Below are 17,240 nucleotides of genomic sequence, written 5' to 3'. Positions count from 1 at the left end.
ACGCCACCCCCATACCCACTGCCATTACATTATCATAGAACTTTTGCACACTGACTCACATCCCAGCGCAGTTTGCCACTTTGCATTATGGGAAATGCGGTACACAATTAGCGCTTACTTCAAATTTGACTGTAGTTTTCCACCAAAGTTGGTGCAGATAGTGCTGTATATCTCTAGACACATACATTTAATTCTGGATTCTGCCCTTCATCAGTAGAGAGCAAAGATATTGAATCTGGGGTTGCTGGTACATGTATAAGCATATTTGGGGGCAAGACCTCATATAAGCATCACTCCAGAACTCGACATCTAGCTTATAGTATCATCGACTCCCATCTCACTCCAGGCCTTCTCACGTCTCGCCATGAACCTCACACATTCGCAAACTTGCGTGGGCAGCCTCTGGCTTGATAAACCAGCATTTCAGCCCTCATACACCTGTCTGTTTCTCTCCCAGTCAGCCACTTTTGGGGTCATGGCAGCCCCCCAAGGTATATCTCTAGACACATACATTTAATTCTGGATTTTGCCCTTCATCAGTAGAGAGCAAAGATATTGAATCTGGGGTTGCTGGAACATGTATAAGCATATGTGGGGGCAAGACCTCATATAAGCATCACTCCAGAACTCGACATCTAGCTTATAGTATCAACGACTCCCGTCTCACTCTAGGCCTTCTCACGTCTCTCCATGAACCTCACACATTCTCAAACTTGCGTGGGCAGCCTCTGGCTTGATAAACCAGCTTTTCAGCCCTCATACACCTGTCTGTTTGTCTCCCAGTCAGCCACTTTTGGGGGTCATGGCAGCCCCCCAAGTATCTGATAATTTCTGATGGATACAACTACCTGTGGATTCCTCACCTAATGAATACTCCCATGGCGCCAGCATTCGACGGAAATCTTCTTCCTAGTCTCTGCACGTCGACGAGGACGTCACTCTAGCCCACGCGACGCCGTCTGACGTCATACAGGCAATAAGAGGTCCTCGACGACGTGCCGACGTCAGTTCCCTTTTTTCCGTGCATTCGAAACGGTTATCTTCGAGGGAGCAACTGTTACTTTCGTGGTTACAGTGTATTTTTTGCTGCGTAGTCCTTCGCTGCAGTAATAATGTCGCAGAGAAAGTCGGGTTTTAAGCCTTGTCGTGAGTGTGGGGGCAAGATGTCAGTTACGGATCCTCACTCCGACTGCCTTTGGTGTTTAAGCTCCGACCACGACGTCTCGACTTGCGATTCATGCCAGCACATGAATCCAAAGGCCCTCAAGGAACGTGAGGCGAAGTTGTTTATGGCGAAGTCGAAGAAAGAAAAACATCATAAGAAGTCTTCTTCGCCAAGGCATCGGCGTCATCGAGACTCCCGGCGCCGTAGAGAATCACGGCGCCATTCAAGCAAGGAGACTCGTTCCAGGTCTTCGGATCGGCGCCGGAGGACTTGGGAGGTCAGTCCCACGGTCACGCCGCATCCATCGACGCCGTTGCCCTCTCCGGCGTCACCGACTTCACCTGGACAGGCGTCGGTGATTGAAGTGGTGCAGCTTCTGGTGTTGTCTCCGGCGTCGCAGACGTCGAGGCCGGCGTCGGGGTCGCCTTCGATACAGGCACCCCAGTATCCGGCTTTTCCCACCCCTGGAGCCGATAGTACCGCATTCCTAAATGCGATGTATACCATCTTCCAACAGATGGCTCCAGGGGGTGCTCCGGCTGGCCCTTTGGCCTTTTCATTGGGTGATCCTGCACCTCTACGGCCGGCACCCTTTATGCCCTTTCTCCCTTTTGGGAACGTGGGCTCGGCGCCGGTGTCAGCGCCGGTGGCCACTCCGGTGGCTTCGAAGGGATTGGTCCCGGAGATTTCCATTCCGTCGTCGGGATTTCGTCCTGTGACTCCGGTGGGTCCATCCGCTCCGAGTGCTCTTTCATCGGCGCCGAAGTTACCTGTGGCGCCGGACGCGGCGTCGGTGGCTTCTGAAGATCGGCGCCGATCTTCGGCTTCGGCGGAGGCATTGTCGACTCCGCGTATCGAGCAGAGGCTTCATTCGAGGAGACGTGCTCTCCGTTTATTAGAGGAGCAGGAGTACCAACGAGTCCTGGAAGAAGGAGAACTAGAGGACTCGGGTGATGGACTGCATGGTCTAGATACAGCCAGTGGGCTGGACACTTCCCCGGAGTGGGATCTTTCGTCTCCAGGGGAATACACGGAGGAGGCTGCTTCGTTTCACGCAGTGGTACGGAAGGCAGCTAGTTTTCTGGACCTGCCTTTGCCGGTGGCAGAGACAAAACAGAACCTTCTGACAGAGGTGCTTCATCCGGCCTCAGCTGCGGCAGAGCCTCTATTGCCGTTTAATGACGCTTTGCTGGATCCGGTGCTAGAGGTGTGGAAGAGACCAGTATCTTCCCCAGCGGTTCATAGAGCCGTAGCCAGGAGGTATCGAGCTGCACCAACTGACCCTGGCTTTCTTTCTAGGCACCCTACACCGGAGAGCTTGGTGGTGCAGGCCTCCTGTTCATCCAAATCAGCGCCTGGTTCTTTCCCGACGGTGCCTGGGGACAGGGACTCGAAGAAACTGGATGCGCAGTCCAAGAAAATCTTTTCGTCCTGCAGTCTGGCGTTGAAGGCCACCAACGCAACTTGTATCCTGGGGAGATATATTCATGCTCTTATGGATGACATTTCCTCATCATTTACGGAGCTTCCCCAGGGTCTTTTGGATGTTGTTTCAGATGCCCAGGCTGCCGCGACCCAGATTATTCAGTCTGGGCTGGACACGACCGACTCAGTGGCCAGAGCAATGGGCACGACTGTGGTGGCAAGGAGACAGGCCTGGCTCCGTAATTCGGGGTTTTCTGCGGATGTGCAGTCAACCCTATTGGATCTCCCTTTTGATGGGGACAAGCTGTTTGGCGCCAAGGCAGATTCAGCCTTGGAACGTTTTAAGGAGAGCAGGGCCACAGCCAAATCGTTAGGACTCCAAGCTCCTTCTTCCTCTGCCTCTTCCAGGATTTTCAGGAGGTTTCGGGGATTTGGGCGTGGCTCTTCCTCCTCTTCCTTTCGGGGGAGATTCCAGCAACCTGCCTCTTCCCATCCCTATAGATCTTTTAGAGGGAGAGGGAGGGCCCGCACCAGAGGCGCCTCTCAGCAGCACTCTGCCTCTTCCTCGTCCTCTGGAGGGGTGCAGCAGGGAAAGCAGCCTTAGGCTTCCACCATTTCCCACTCACTCCTCTCCTGTAGGGGGAAGATTACAGCATTTTCTCCGCAAGTGGAAGACTATTACAACGGACACTTGGGTTCTCAGTATTGTGGGAAAAGGCTACACCCTTCCCTTTCGGGAGTTCCCGCCCCGCCCATCTTATTGTTCAGAAGAACACCTCCTGTTGCTAGAACAGGAGGTACAAGTCCTCCTTTCAAAGGGCGCGATAGAGTTGGTCCCAGAGCAGGAAAGGGGTCGAGGTTGTTACTCAAGGTATTTCCTGATTCCCAAGAAGGATGGTCGGTTGAGACCAATCCTGGACCTGAGGATCTTGAATTGGTTCCTCAAACAGGAAAAGTTCAAGATGCTGACCCTAGCTCAGGTGCTTTTGGCGTTGAACAAGGAAGATTGGATGGTGTCTGTCGACTTGCAGGATGCTTACTTTCATATCCCGATACTCAAGTCACACAGGAAGTATCTCCGGTTTATGGTGGGATCGCAGCACTATCAGTTTGCGGTCCTTCCGTTTGGTCTTACTTCAGCACCTCGAGTCTTCACGAAGGTGATGTCGGTGGTTGCGGCAGAGCTCAGAAGGAAGGGGATAGCAGTATTCCCTTACTTGGACGACTGGTTGATCAAAGCCAAGTCGCCGGAGCTTGTGTCGCATCATCTGCAGTCAACGACTCAGTTGTTGTTCGACCTGGGTTTTTCGGTGAACGAGCCCAAATCTCACCTGGAGCCCTCTCAGCGCCTCCTGTTCATAGGGGCAGTACTGGATACAACATTGAGTCGAGCCTTTCCTCCGCCTCAGCGGATTCAAGATATTCAGGAATTGGTTCCAATGTTTCGAAATGGAGCAGTAGTTCCAGTCCTCAAGGTCCTTCGTCTGCTCGGTCTGTTTGCCTCCTGCATTCTGTTGGTCACGCATGCTCGCTGGCACATGAGGGCTCTTCAGTGGTGCCTCCGAAGGCAGTGGTCTCAACACAAAGGAGATCTAGAAGGTGCTGTCAAGATCTCCAGAGATGCTGCTGTGCACTTGAAGTGGTGGATTGCGAGCAACAATCTTTCACAAGGAAAGCCGTTCGCGCAGTCGCCACCAGTGGCCACGGTCATAACGGATGCTTCCACTCTAGGGTGGGGAGCTCATCTGGAGATCAAAGGCCTTTGGTCTCCAGAGGAGCAGATGTTTCATATCAATCTGTTGGAGTTACGGGCTGTACGTCTGGCTCTCAAGGCCTTCCTCCCCTCCCTTCGTGGTCAGTCGGTACAGGTCCTGACGGACAATACTACCACGATGTGGTACATAAATAAACAGGGAGGAGTAGGGTCGTACCTTCTCTGCAGAGAAGCTCTTCGACTATGGTCCTGGGCAAAGGACCATCAGATTTGCTTGGTAGCAAATCATCTGGCCGGGGTCTTGAATGTATGTGCGGACGGTCTCAGTCGCCAATTCTCGGCAGACCACGAGTGGCGTCTCCATCCAGATCAAGCCCGTTTGATCTTCCAAAGGTGGGGGTTTTCTCGGGTAGATCTGTTTGCCACTCTGGAGAACGCGCATTGTCCGTTATTCTGCAGCCTCCAGTATCCGATGCAGGGAGCGTTGGGGGACGCGTTTCAGATAACCTGGTGCGGCCAGTTGCTTTACGCGTTTCCTCCCATACCCTTGATTCCTCGAGTATTGAGGAAGATTCGCCAAGACCGGGCGCTAGTCATCTTAATAGCTCCGGATTGGCCAAGGAGGGTGTGGTACTCCGACCTTCTCCAACTCTCAATGTGCCCTCCGCTCCGTCTCCCTTTCAGGGCAGACCTCCTCTCGCAGTCGCAGGGGCAGGTTTTACACCCCAACCTCCAGAGTCTGCACCTACATGCCTGGAGATTGAACGGGACAACCTGAGTTCCTTCTCTCTCCCGCCTGATGTAGTGGATGTTATATTAGCGGCCAGGCGACACTCCACTAAATCTATCTACGCTAATAGGTGGTCTAAATTTGTTGCGTGGTGTGGAGAGAGGCAGATTGATCCCTTACATGCTCATCTATCGGACGTTTTGTCTTTTTCTCTGTCTCTAGCGCAGAAAGGTTGTGCAGTGGCTACCATTAAGGGTTATTTGTCGGCCTTGTCAGCCTTCATTTGTCTTCCAGACCAACCATCGTTATTTAAATCCCCTATTGTTATCAGATTCTTGAAAGGTCTTCTAAATAAATATCCTCCAAAACCATTTGTTATGCCGCAATGGGATTTGTCCTTGGTCCTGACTTTCCTTATGGGGTCCCCTTTCGAGCCTATGCATTCTTGCCCCTTAAGGTATTTGGTTATAAAAACAGTTTTTCTGGTAGCTAGAACATCTGCAAGGAGAGTGAGTGAGTTGCAGGCCTTATCGGTAAAGCCCCCTTATACAACTTTTTATGGGGATAAGGTGGTGTTGAGGACCAAGGCTGCTTTCCTCCCGAAGGTTGTTTCACCCTTCCATTTGGCTCAGACAATTACTTTGTCCACGTTCTATCCTCCGCCTCATCCTTCTAAAGAGGAAGAAAGACTGCACCGTCTGGACCCAAAGAGGGCGTTGAGCTTCTTTATTGATAGAACAAAGGATTTCAGGCTGGAGGATCAGCTGTTCATCGGGTACGTGGGCAAGAGGAGAGGAAAGGCAGTCCACAAGAGAACACTCTCCAGGTGGGTGGTTCTTTGCATTAAAATCTGTTACTCTTTGGCAAAGAAGGACCCTCCTGAGGGCATTAGAGCTCATTCCACCAGAGCTAAGTCGGCCACTTCGGCCTTCGCCAGAGGTGTTCCTGTGGTTGACATCTGCAAGGCCGCAACTTGGTCGTCCCTTCACACTTTTGCGAAACATTACTGTTTGGACTCTGAGGTCAGAAGAGACGGCCATTTTGCACGGTCAGTGCTGCAGGATTTCTTGGTTTGAACATTTAGGCACCCGCCACCGGGCGTGGTACTGCTTTGGGACTCTATTCATTAGGTGAGGAATCCACAGGTAGTTGTATCCATCAGAAGAACGAGTTACTTACCTTCGGTAACGACTTTTCTGGTGGATACATTAGCTACCTGTGGATTCCTCACAGTCCCACCCGCCTCCCCGTTGCCTTTCTGGTCTTACCAAGTAATCCTTGAGTGCGCTCCTCTTGGTCTTCAAGGTTGCAATAGATGTTGTATATATGGATACTTGTGTATATTTATCTGTATATATATATATATATATATATATATATATATATAAGAAAGAAGTGACTCAAACAGATGATCTCATTAAAGAACAAAAATATATTTCTACTACAACGTTTCAGCTTAACCTCACATGTATGGCCATCTCTCTACGATAGTGGCTGGCCTCGCTCCAAGCATCATTCAACGTTGTAGTAGAAATATATTTTTGTTCTTTAATGAGATCATCTGTTTGAGTCACTTCTTTCTTGGATATTACATTTTCTTGTGGCTCTTTGTATCCTTTGGGATCCAGATTTTTGCCCTGGCTGGCTGTTGTTTTCTTGTGATCCTGCATCTTCCAGTATATATATATATATATATATATATATATATATATATATATATATATATATATCTTTGTGTACATACATGATTTGCATATATTTGTTCGTTATATTAAATTTACAGCTATTCATTGCAATATTGTGTATTTTACAAGGTTATGGGATGTTGCCTTGCTCTTTCATTGCATTGGGTGGTTGTTCTCATGCACGTAAAAAATGTTGGTACTGACGTCGGCACGTCGTCGAGGACCTCTTATTGCCTGTATGACGTCAGACGGCGTCGCGTGGGCTAGAGTGACGTCCTCATCGACGTGCAGAGACTAGGAAGAAGATTTCCGTTGAATGCTGGCGCCATGGGAGTATTCATTAGGTGAGGAATCCACAGGTAGCTAATGTATCCACCAGAAAAGTCGTTACCGAAGGTAAGTAACTCGTTCGTCTCTTCCTCCCACCATCATGGGCACACTATAGTAACAGGGCATACCCGTCCGGAGTAAATTTCTTTATCCTTTATCTCTGGGTTGTCCCCCAGTGTGTGTAGAAGGGACCCCTTCTGCTGACACCCCTCTCAAGCACAGGTTGGCGCTAGATCTCCCCATTGCAAACAGGTGTGTCTGCGTGAATTATTTTTAGCTGCATCACCCAGAACCTCACCTGTATGGCCATCTCTCTACGATAGTGGCTGGCCTCGCTCCAAGCATCATCCAAAACCCCCAAGTCACATTCTTATTTGCTGATCTGGAGGTTCTTTCTGTAGGTAGTTGGTGTTGGTGTCAGTCCTACCTCTATTGGCCACCTGGTGGAATCCTACGGTGTAGTGCTCTTCGCATGATTTTAGGCTTGTTGGTGTTAAGCTTCAGGCAGTTGGTCTTCATCCAGTGGAAGATTTCAGTCATGCTGGCATTAAACTTGATCTGGGTACTGAGTGTCTTGTCCATGAGGGACAGAACGAGTTGCATGTCATTGCATAGGAGAGGATGTTGATATCGTGAGAGTGGATGATACTGGCTAATGGGATCCTTGCAGCACTCTGCAGATGAGGTTGCAGACATCCAAGGCGTCTGAAGCCAGACTGAGTGGTGTTGAGGATTAGTTGGTCATTGACTTATTCAGTGACTTCCACTTCTATGTGCTAACCCACAGACTAGCTGTGACATACCAAGTGTATGTTGTCCATGTTTGTTGGCTGCCTGGTATATGCATGCTGTGTATGAATAAAACCAAATTAATGAAGGCCAGTGGAATCTATTTTGGAGACCCCAACCATAGCACAAAAAGGGGGTGAGGTTATTATAACACAGTTTTGCTGGCATTCCTGTAGCAGTATGGGAGAGACCCAAGATGCTGAGCTGGGGAAAGAAGAAGCCAAGCTCCTTTAGAACTTAGATTTTTTGCGGAGAGGGGCTGCTGATGAGTTTTCCTGAAGCATTGCCATTTGGTAGATGAGGTTTAAGGGTGGGACTGCAATCGCTGTTCATAGTGAAAGGGGGCACCTCTTAGGTGAGGCAGGTCTCGTCTTTCTTCTGCTCGCCCTTCAGTGTGGCTGAAGACCGCGAGCTGCAGAAAGCTTGCACCTCTCTATGCCTCTGTTGTTGCTGAACTAGGCTGGAGAATACCCTACTTGTGAGGAGCATCACTCTACACATTGGTTGTGTTTGAAGAGTAGCTTGGAGAGGACACTTGATGGGCGACCCACTCAAAATCAGATCTGAAATGCAGGCAGTGGATCCCCTCTCCTTTCTGCTCTGATTGTATAAAAGCGGGACCCACAGACCCACTTGTGGTTCCAGTTCATGGCGAAGGAAGGGAGCGCTCTGCAGAGTACTGTGCAACCAGAGCTGGTCTGCCTGACAGCCACCTTCCCAGACGAGAGGAGACATCGCTTGAGTCCACCCATGCTGCAGTAGCGAACTGCCTTCCCTAAAGAACCTAAAGCCAGCTTGCCTGCTGAGATGGAAGGAGTCTGCCAACTCTGTAGGAGGAGCAACTGTTCAGGAGTAGCAAGGTTTAGTTTGACCCTGATGCAGTGGTTTTGTAAAAGCAGAGAAATGTAGACAGCTATCTGTGCGGAGTGGTTTATTTTGGTGCCGGACTCTCCAGTATGATTTCTGAAGTGCATTGTGACCCTGCAGCATGGCTTTAGCCTCTGAGCCTGAGCTGTCTTGACCTGAGCCACTGAGCTTGTCCTCTTATATCATGACAGGGCTAGAAACTGCTGTAGCTAGCACAACATGACCCAGTGCTACTGTGCGACCTGAGACCTGTGCAGCCTAAGACCCTATAGCCATGCTCACCATTCAACCAACACAATCTGTGCAAAGCCTCACCATCTGCTCAAGATCAGACGTGAACAGCCCAAATGGGACGGGATTGAACACACTGGACCATCCGTGAGACCATCCAGTACTCACCTGAGCAGCCGTCCCTTCCAACAGCAGCATCACCCAGATGCAGCCCCTGAGCCGGCCAAGAGGAAATACAGCCTCACTCAGCCCAGAAGAGGCTCAGTGAATGAGAACTGAAGGAGCCGGGCGGTGTTGTAAGAAGTGCCGTCCTGTTCACAGACTGAAAGACACTCACTAGATGGGTGGCTGTGAACTAAGTAAAAAGAAATTGCACTGACTCGAAAGTACAGGGGTAATCTCCACCTGAGCCTACTCACACTGTGTCTAAGACACAACATTGCTTGTGCACATGTTTGTACGTGTAGTATCTATTTCTATTATGCATTAAAGTACTTTTATCCCTGAAAGTGAAGCACTAGGTTGGACTGTAAGTAATTATACTAATAAGTATTTGTTGAACGCTGAGCTCGAGCCTGTGGCAGTACCGTCTTAAGAAGCCTGCGAGTGCTCTCCATCGGTACCAATGAGTCAAGGTTGTACTTGGCCCAGCATCGTAGAGCTGTAGTAGGACAGACTCTAGGACATCCGAGGCAAATGACCACAACCCCTGTGGTGGGGGTCCGGTAGTCTGTGCTTGCCCCTTATCACCACCCAAGTGGGAGCTGACTGTGGGTCAGTGCATCCATGTAAACGTTGTCAAAGACACCACTCCCAGCATGATAGCTGCCTCCCAGCGTGGGCTCACTAGCCACGAATACCAAAGGTAATAAGCTTTGGCGAGGCCAGTAGGTTGGATGTTTGTATGGCATGTGAATCAGGTGTATGTGTGGTGTACAAACTCCAAACCTACTGGTAAGTGCTTGCCTTTCTGGCTGCCATGTGGTGTGAGCCCAGGCAAAAGCATCTGAATAATATATTGCTGCAGAAAGTAGCATTCATTGTTTTAGATGTTTTTGTCAGCACTTCCTCCCCTTGCTACCAGACAAACACTCACTCAGACTATATAAAAATAGTGAGACTAAGGTGCTTCTGTTTGCTGGTCCAGGATATGATGGGCTATGTCTCAAGGCAATGGCTGAAGGCTTCGCAGCAAAAGTATCCAATGGCTGAAAGAGGATGATGCAGAGCCCCTTAAAGTAAGTATAGAATAGGATTTGCTCACCATACAAGGAACAAGCACTACATATATATATAAATATATATGTAAATATATGTCCAACGTAAAATTCAAGAGGTAACTGAAAAATCATGCATTGAAAGTATGTCTCAGAGGCACCAGTGTCGCACAGGTTCTGGGTACGTTAAACTAAGCACTGTCCTACACCACTTCCACCCCAGCTTCACGAGGGCACTTGGACTAATACCTGTTTGCTGAGCAGCAAAAGGCAGGGAGCCCTGGTGTGTGTCTAGCAGCTTTCGTGTGTAAGTGTGATCAAGGGCATTAGTGCGTTGATTTGGTAATGCGTGCAGCAGCGGTATGAATTTTAGAGATCAGACATTTATAAATTACTCTAAAGGTCACTTTCTTCCCTTTTTTTTCTCTTTCCCCTCCTGTCACTTTCTGTTTCTCTGCTTCCATCGGGGCCTGGTACCAGCAGGTTCGACTGCAGCTTTGGGACACAGCAGGCCAAGAACGGTTCCGCAGCCTTATTCCCAGCTACATCCGCGACTCCACAATCGCAGTGGTAGTCTATGACATCACAAGTGAGTGCTGCTTTTTTCTTTTTGATAAACCAGTCACACGAAAAGACACTGACATGCAGTGGTCCAGGCCTAGCCTGGTCACAGCCATAAAGGCTTACATTGGTCCTGGAAGGCTGCATTTTTAGGTTATCCCCTTAAGATAAATTTACATACATGCAATCTAAATAGAACTAATTTATGTAATTAGTTATCTAGAAAATCTGGCATTAATCCAGCAGCCCATGGCCTACCCTGAAGGCCCCAATGATACACTATCAACAAAATGTTTGGCATTTACAGCTATCCTATTGTCCTGATTGTTGATTTGGAAATCTGTCTTTCTGTAGCTGTAAGCCGGGTCATGAGTTTAAAAAAAAAATATATATATATATATAAGTCATATTGTTTGGAGACAAATTATGCTGTGGGTGTTAATATTCACAGGAGTATACATTTGTATTAAATACTACAATGGTATTCATAGGGGGTTTCTTCTTTTGCTTTTCTTGAACATAGGTATATATTGCTAATTCTCTGCATGCCGAATCACTGCATAGTAATTTTTTGATGTTTTATACATTGGTAAATGTCTGTATATCTTTGGTGCAAGCTTTAAGGACACTCTGCTAATCTTTTTAGATTCTTTTAGTTTTTTGTTTTTTTTAACTGCTTATATTTGCTCTTAGTTTCCTCTAATCCCCTCTTATTAATTTTTGGGGAGTTTTAAGCACTGTCCAACACAAGTAGTGTCATTTGGGCAACGTCCTGACAGGGCACCCTGTTTGAATGGTTCACATGAGAAGATCTATAGAGTCATGGTGCTGGCCACATTGGTGAAAGCAGTAGTCTTTGACTGTCCCGGGAGAGTGGCTGGGATGGAATGTTGGGGTGCTGCTACAGAGCTTTTATGATTTCCAGGTGGAGGTATGAACACATCTGTTGCTATATTCTGTGTATTTTGGGATTTGTAGTCCTGCTTGTTACATTACAAAATGTCAAGATCCAGAATAATCTAGACTAGGTCACCTTTTCAGCCATGGCCCTTGGAAGGTAGGTCACCTTTTCAGCCATGGCCCTTGGAAGCTAGATCGCTTTTTGTTTGACCCAGTTAAGGCAGTCGTACTTCTTCTCAATTTTCTGTGGTTGTTCCTGGCTCAGACGTTTTACGGGTAAAGCCTTACAGGAAATTGCTTACCAAGGGAAGGTGGGCAGGGAGAAGCTCATCAGACTGAGTATACATAGTTAATAATGTGAAACCTAAGAGTGGCCAGATTGAACTCCTTTTGTAAACGGCAGGTCTTGAATTCCCACTGGTTCTTTAGCAAGTCTTCAAGTGTCAGATGTGCAATGAACATATTCTTGGGAGATGAGCAACGTGTGGACAGAAATTTTTCCTGAGTCTCTATTGCAACGAAGTGCATGGCCACATATTGACTTGTGGCTAAGACACATGGTCTTATAAAGCAAGGGGGAAATATTAAATATGCTGGTGATATTTCTGAAATTAATCCATTTCTCATAACACAGTTTAGCATAATGTTTTTTTTTTTCTTTAAGCAAATGTGCACTTAACTTGCGTCATGCAAGATACCAGTGGGAGGCATGTTTTGCTCAACGGAGTCTCCTTTTCGTGCAGAGTATGGGCTTGCTTAAAGTTGCACAAGATTGAAATTCCAAAGCGCAACACTTTTTAGACAATGGAAAACACTTGCATGGCTCATATATCAATATCAGGCAACCCCTTTATGAAAAATGCACGTTTGAAGTGCACCTCTGCAAGGCGCTTCGGTAAAACGTTGCATAATGCACGTCTGAACATACTTCTGCAGCATGCTCCTTTGACATCCCCTCCCAACTTCATTAGACAACACCACATAAATGGCTGCACTCCTTTCCAATGTGAGACCTACTTAATCTGATCTATAGTCACACTACGGTTATTCTGACAGATGGTGCAATACTGAGAATCTAAATGATACACCCTGCAAAAGTGAAACTGTTGTATTTAGAGATGGCAAAGAAAAAGATCCAAAATAAGCTTTAAACGAACCACAGTGACTCCCTTACCCCTCATAATCCGATAAATCAGCTACAGAGACTAAAAAACACTGCAGCTCTCCTCATCCTTGATGTCCCTCATTCTGAACATATTTCATACCAGCTACATCTACCTCGCTGGCTTTCCATATGCAGACACTAAGTCATTGCACAGAACAGCCATAGATTTGTTAGTGCCTGATAAGATATAACCCAGCTCACACCCTACACTTTTCAGATACCAATTTGAGGATCATTCTTCACAGTAAAAGATAAGTGTGGTAAAACAGCCTTCATTTTTCTCAAACCCTCAGCACTATGGTGCAGCGATTTAGTGAGATTTTTCAAGAGAGAAATTCATGACATCTACTTAACCTTTCGGAAACTGGATCCAGAGCCCAATCTCACAGAATATAGAGATAGGCAGATAGGTCATAACTCTCCCCTCCCTTATGACGCTAGACAACCTTTCGGCTACCTTTGGTAAAGTTGTCAGGATCTCCTCTGGACCCAGCCCCCCCGCACACATTTTAGCTAAAGTAACAGACCAGATCCTGCCTACCCTACTTGAAATATTAAACCTGTCTCTAGCTGAAGGAACAGTAACGGCAATGTGGAAACATGCCATGGTAAAAAAGCACTTCTCAAAAAATCCAACCTTGATCCTCTTGATCTTGGAAATTACAGGCCAATTTCTCTGCTCCCTGGATTTAGTAAAGAGTTTGAAAAACATGCCAATAATTCCCTGTCAGAATTCCTAGAGGTCCATAACATTCTTCACCCCACCCAGACAGGGTTCAGACCTAAACATGGCACAGAGACTGCACTTCTGGCAGTTGTCGAGAAGGCCAAAATGCTGATGGATCAGGGAGGATCAGCATCTATCATCCTCCGTGATCTCAACGCTGCATTTGACGCTGTCAGTCATGCTATTCTTATTTGCAGAATCCACAGCATGGGAGTTTTGAGACAGGACCGCTCCTGGCTCCAATCCTTCCTCAGAGACAGGACTTTCCAGGTCTTTGAGGGAAGCTGTACCTCAGATACTTTTCCATTAAATTGTGGAGTACCTTAGGGCTCATCATTAATCCCCATTCTGTTTAATCTGTACATGCGTCCACTGGCAGACATCGCCCTTTCTTATGGGATTTCTGTAATCTCATATGTGGACGATACTCAGTTGGTCTTTGCTCTTTCTCATAATCAGGACCCTCATTCTCTGGCCCTAAGCCTCTGTTTAGAGGAAGTAGCCAATTGGATGTACAACTCCTCCCTGTAACTAAAGTTGGGATAAAAGAGAACTTAACTTCTCCAGTATTGGATCTTTCATAGATTCACATGCTTGAATCATTCCCTATCATCGAAGTGGGAATCCCACAGTAACTTAAAGCAGTGTGTTTGTGTATATATATATATATATGTTCGATGGCATGTGTAGCTGCAGATACACATGCTGTGCATATCCCGCCATCTAGTGTTGGGCTCGGAGTGTTACGAGTTGTTTTTCTTCGAAGAAGTCTTTTCGAGTCACGAGATCGAGGGACTCCTCCCAATTCGGCTCCATTGCGCATGGGCGTCGACTCCATCTTAGATTGTTTTCTTTCCGCCATCGGGTTCGGACGTGTTCCTCTTCACTCCGTGTTTCGGTTCGGAAAGTTAGTTAAATCTCGGAAAATTTGACGGTATTGTTTGCATTCGGTATCGGGTTAGTTAACGCAGATCGACACCGAATTAAAGAAGAGCTTCGGTAGCCCTTCGGGGCTTCTACCCCCCGGCGGGGCCTGGTCGGCCCGAATGCCATAAAAAGTATCCATACACAGATCAACATCTGGTCTGTAATTTGTGTTTGGCCCCCGAACACAAAGAGGATACTTGCGAGGCCTATCGGGCATTTCGGTCAAAGAAAACGCTACGGGACCGGAAAGCACGAAGGCTTCAAATGGCGTCGGCGCCGTCAGGACACCACGACGTTGAGGAAGAAGAGACTTTCTCCATTGCTGACTCGGACGAGCCCAAAACAGAACAGACGCCGAAAACCGTGAGTAAACCAGCCCCGGCCAAAACTCACGCCAAAATCATGAAGGCCCAGGGGATGCCACCGCCGGCAGGCCATGGCTTAACCCGTAAAATCGGTGACCGTCCATCTGCACCGAAAAAGGGCACACACATGTCGAAGTCATCTGACTCCGGTCGAGATACCGGCACAGAACATACTCGACACCGAGACCCTGGTTCCGACCAAACTCTACATCGAGGTACTGGCACCGAGATAAGTCGGCACCGAGAGATCGGAACACCGAAACCGAAAAAAGTGGCTTCGGAGCCGAAAAAGACTGTAGAAAAAGTTTTGGTACCGAAACATCCAGCTTCGGAGCCAAAAACAAGCTCCTACTCCGAAGGACAAGGCCTTTCAGCACAACTGCAAGGCCATAAACTTGGACAAGAGCTAGAAGCAGGGGAGCCAGATTATACACAAAGAAGGCTCCATATTCAAAAGGATACAGGGAAAATAAGAACTCTCCCTCCTATAAGGATGAAAAGGAAACTTGTTTTTCAAGACAAAGAAAAACAACCACAAGCAAAAGTGGCAAAAGCAGTAACTCCACCTCACTCATCACCACACCACTCACCGCAACTGTCACCAATTGCAACACCCCCTATGATGCAATCTCCAACGCACACAGGGATGAGCCAGGATGACCCAGATGCATGGGATCTCTATGATGCGCCTGTATCAGACAATAGTCCAGACTGCTACCCAGCAAGACCATCACCACCTGAAGACAGTACTGCCTACACGCAAGTGGTGTCCAGAGCAGCGGCTTTTCACAATGTGGTACTGCACGCTGAACCCATTGAGGATGACTTTTTATTTAATACTTTGTCGTCGACACACAGTCAGTAGCAAAGTCTCCCAATGTTACCAGGGATGTTGAAACACGTGAAACAAGTATTTCAAGAACCCGTCAAAGGCAGGGCCATCACACCTAGGGTTGAGAAAAAGTACAAGCCTCCCCCTACAGACCCCGTGTACATCACACAACAACTGACACCTGACTCAGTAGTAGTGGGCGCAGCATGTAAAAGGGCTAATTCACACACCTCTGGAGATGCACCACTACCCGACAAAGAAAGTCGAAAGTTTGATGCAGCGGGAAAGAGTTGCAGCACAAGCGGCCAATCAATGGCGCATTGCCAATTCCCAAGCTTTATTGTCAAGATATGACAGAGCGCATTGGGATGAAATGCAGCACTTTATAGAACATCTGCCCAAAGACTTCCAAAAGCGTGCAAGTGGTGGAAGAGGGCCAGAGTATCTCAAACAACCAGATACGATCAGCAATGGATGCAACGGACACAGCCGCAAGAACTGTGAATACAGCAGTCACTATTCGGAGACACGCATGGCTACGCACCTCCGGGTTTAAGCCAGAGATCCAACAGGCTGTGCTCAATATGCCTTTTAATGGACAGCAGTTGTTTGGGCCGGAAGTGGACACAGCTATAGAGAAGCTGAAGGACACTGATACGGCCAAGGCCATGGGCGCGCTCTACTCCCCACAGAGCAGAGGCACATTTAGGAAGACACAATTTAGAGGGGGGTTTCGTTCCCAAAGCACAGAACCCTCAACCTCACAAACCAGACCCACATACCAGGGCCAGTATCAAAGAGGAGGCTTTCGGGGACAATACAGAGGCGGACAGTTCCCTAAAACTAGGGGAAAGTTCCAAAGCCCAAAGACCCCTCAAACTAAACAGTGACTTCAGTGTCACAAATCCCCAACACATAACACCAGTGGGGGGGAGACTCACAGATTATTACCAGAATTGGAAGGAAATAGCAACAGACTTGTGGGTCCTAGCCATTATCCAACATGGTTATTGCATAGAATTCCTACAATTACCACCAAATGTGCCTCCAAGAACACACAACATGTCCAAACAGCACTTAGATCTATTACAAATAGAAGTCCAAGCGTTGTTACAAAAAGACGCAATAGAACTAGTACCCAACCATCAGAAAGGAACAGGTGTTTATTCCCTGTATTTTCTAATACCCAAAAAGGACAAAACTCTGAGACCCATCTTAGATCTCAGAACACTAAATCTTTACATCAAATCAGATCACTTTCACATGGTGACACTTCAAGACGTAATCCCCTTGCTCAAACAACAAGACTACATGTCAACTTTAGATCTCAAGGATGCGTACTTCCATATACCCATACATCCTTCACACAGGAAATACTTAAGGTTTGTAATCCAAGGAGTACATTACCAGTTCAAAGTGTTACCATTCGGGATAACAACAGCACCAAGGGTATTTACAAAATGCCTTGCAGTAGTAGCTGCACATATCAGAAGACAGCACATACACGTATTCCCGTATCTAGACGATTGGTTAATCAAAACCAACACTCAAGAACAGTGTCTTCAACACACAAAATACGTCATAGAAACCCTTCACAAACTAGGTTTCTC

General features: G+C 47.5%; 1 protein-coding gene across 5 annotated transcripts in view; it reads left to right on the top strand.

Annotated features, from left to right (window-relative positions):
- Nucleotides 1–17,240, top strand: part of RAB41 (RAB41, member RAS oncogene family) — a 269,432-nt gene that overhangs the window by 157,376 nt on the left and 94,816 nt on the right. For 3 of the 5 annotated variants that reach the window (XR_011199044.1, XM_069209752.1, XM_069209763.1), the window contains exon 4: nt 10,634–10,742. Coding sequence is in view for 4 of the 5 variants with exons in the window: in XM_069209752.1 (XP_069065853.1) it covers nt 10,634–10,742 (109 nt within the window). In the remaining variant the exon portion in view is untranslated. The remainder of the gene's footprint in view (nt 1–10,633; nt 10,743–17,240) is intronic. The other 2 variants (XM_069209780.1, XM_069209771.1) reach the window with 1 other exon arrangement.

The sequence above is a fragment of the Pleurodeles waltl genome, chromosome 2_1, assembly GCF_031143425.1.
Source record: "Pleurodeles waltl isolate 20211129_DDA chromosome 2_1, aPleWal1.hap1.20221129, whole genome shotgun sequence".
NCBI classification, from domain to species: domain Eukaryota; kingdom Metazoa; phylum Chordata; class Amphibia; order Caudata; family Salamandridae; genus Pleurodeles; species Pleurodeles waltl.
The sequence above is the reverse complement of the archived record's forward strand: the minus strand, read 5'-3'. Positions and strand labels throughout refer to the sequence as shown.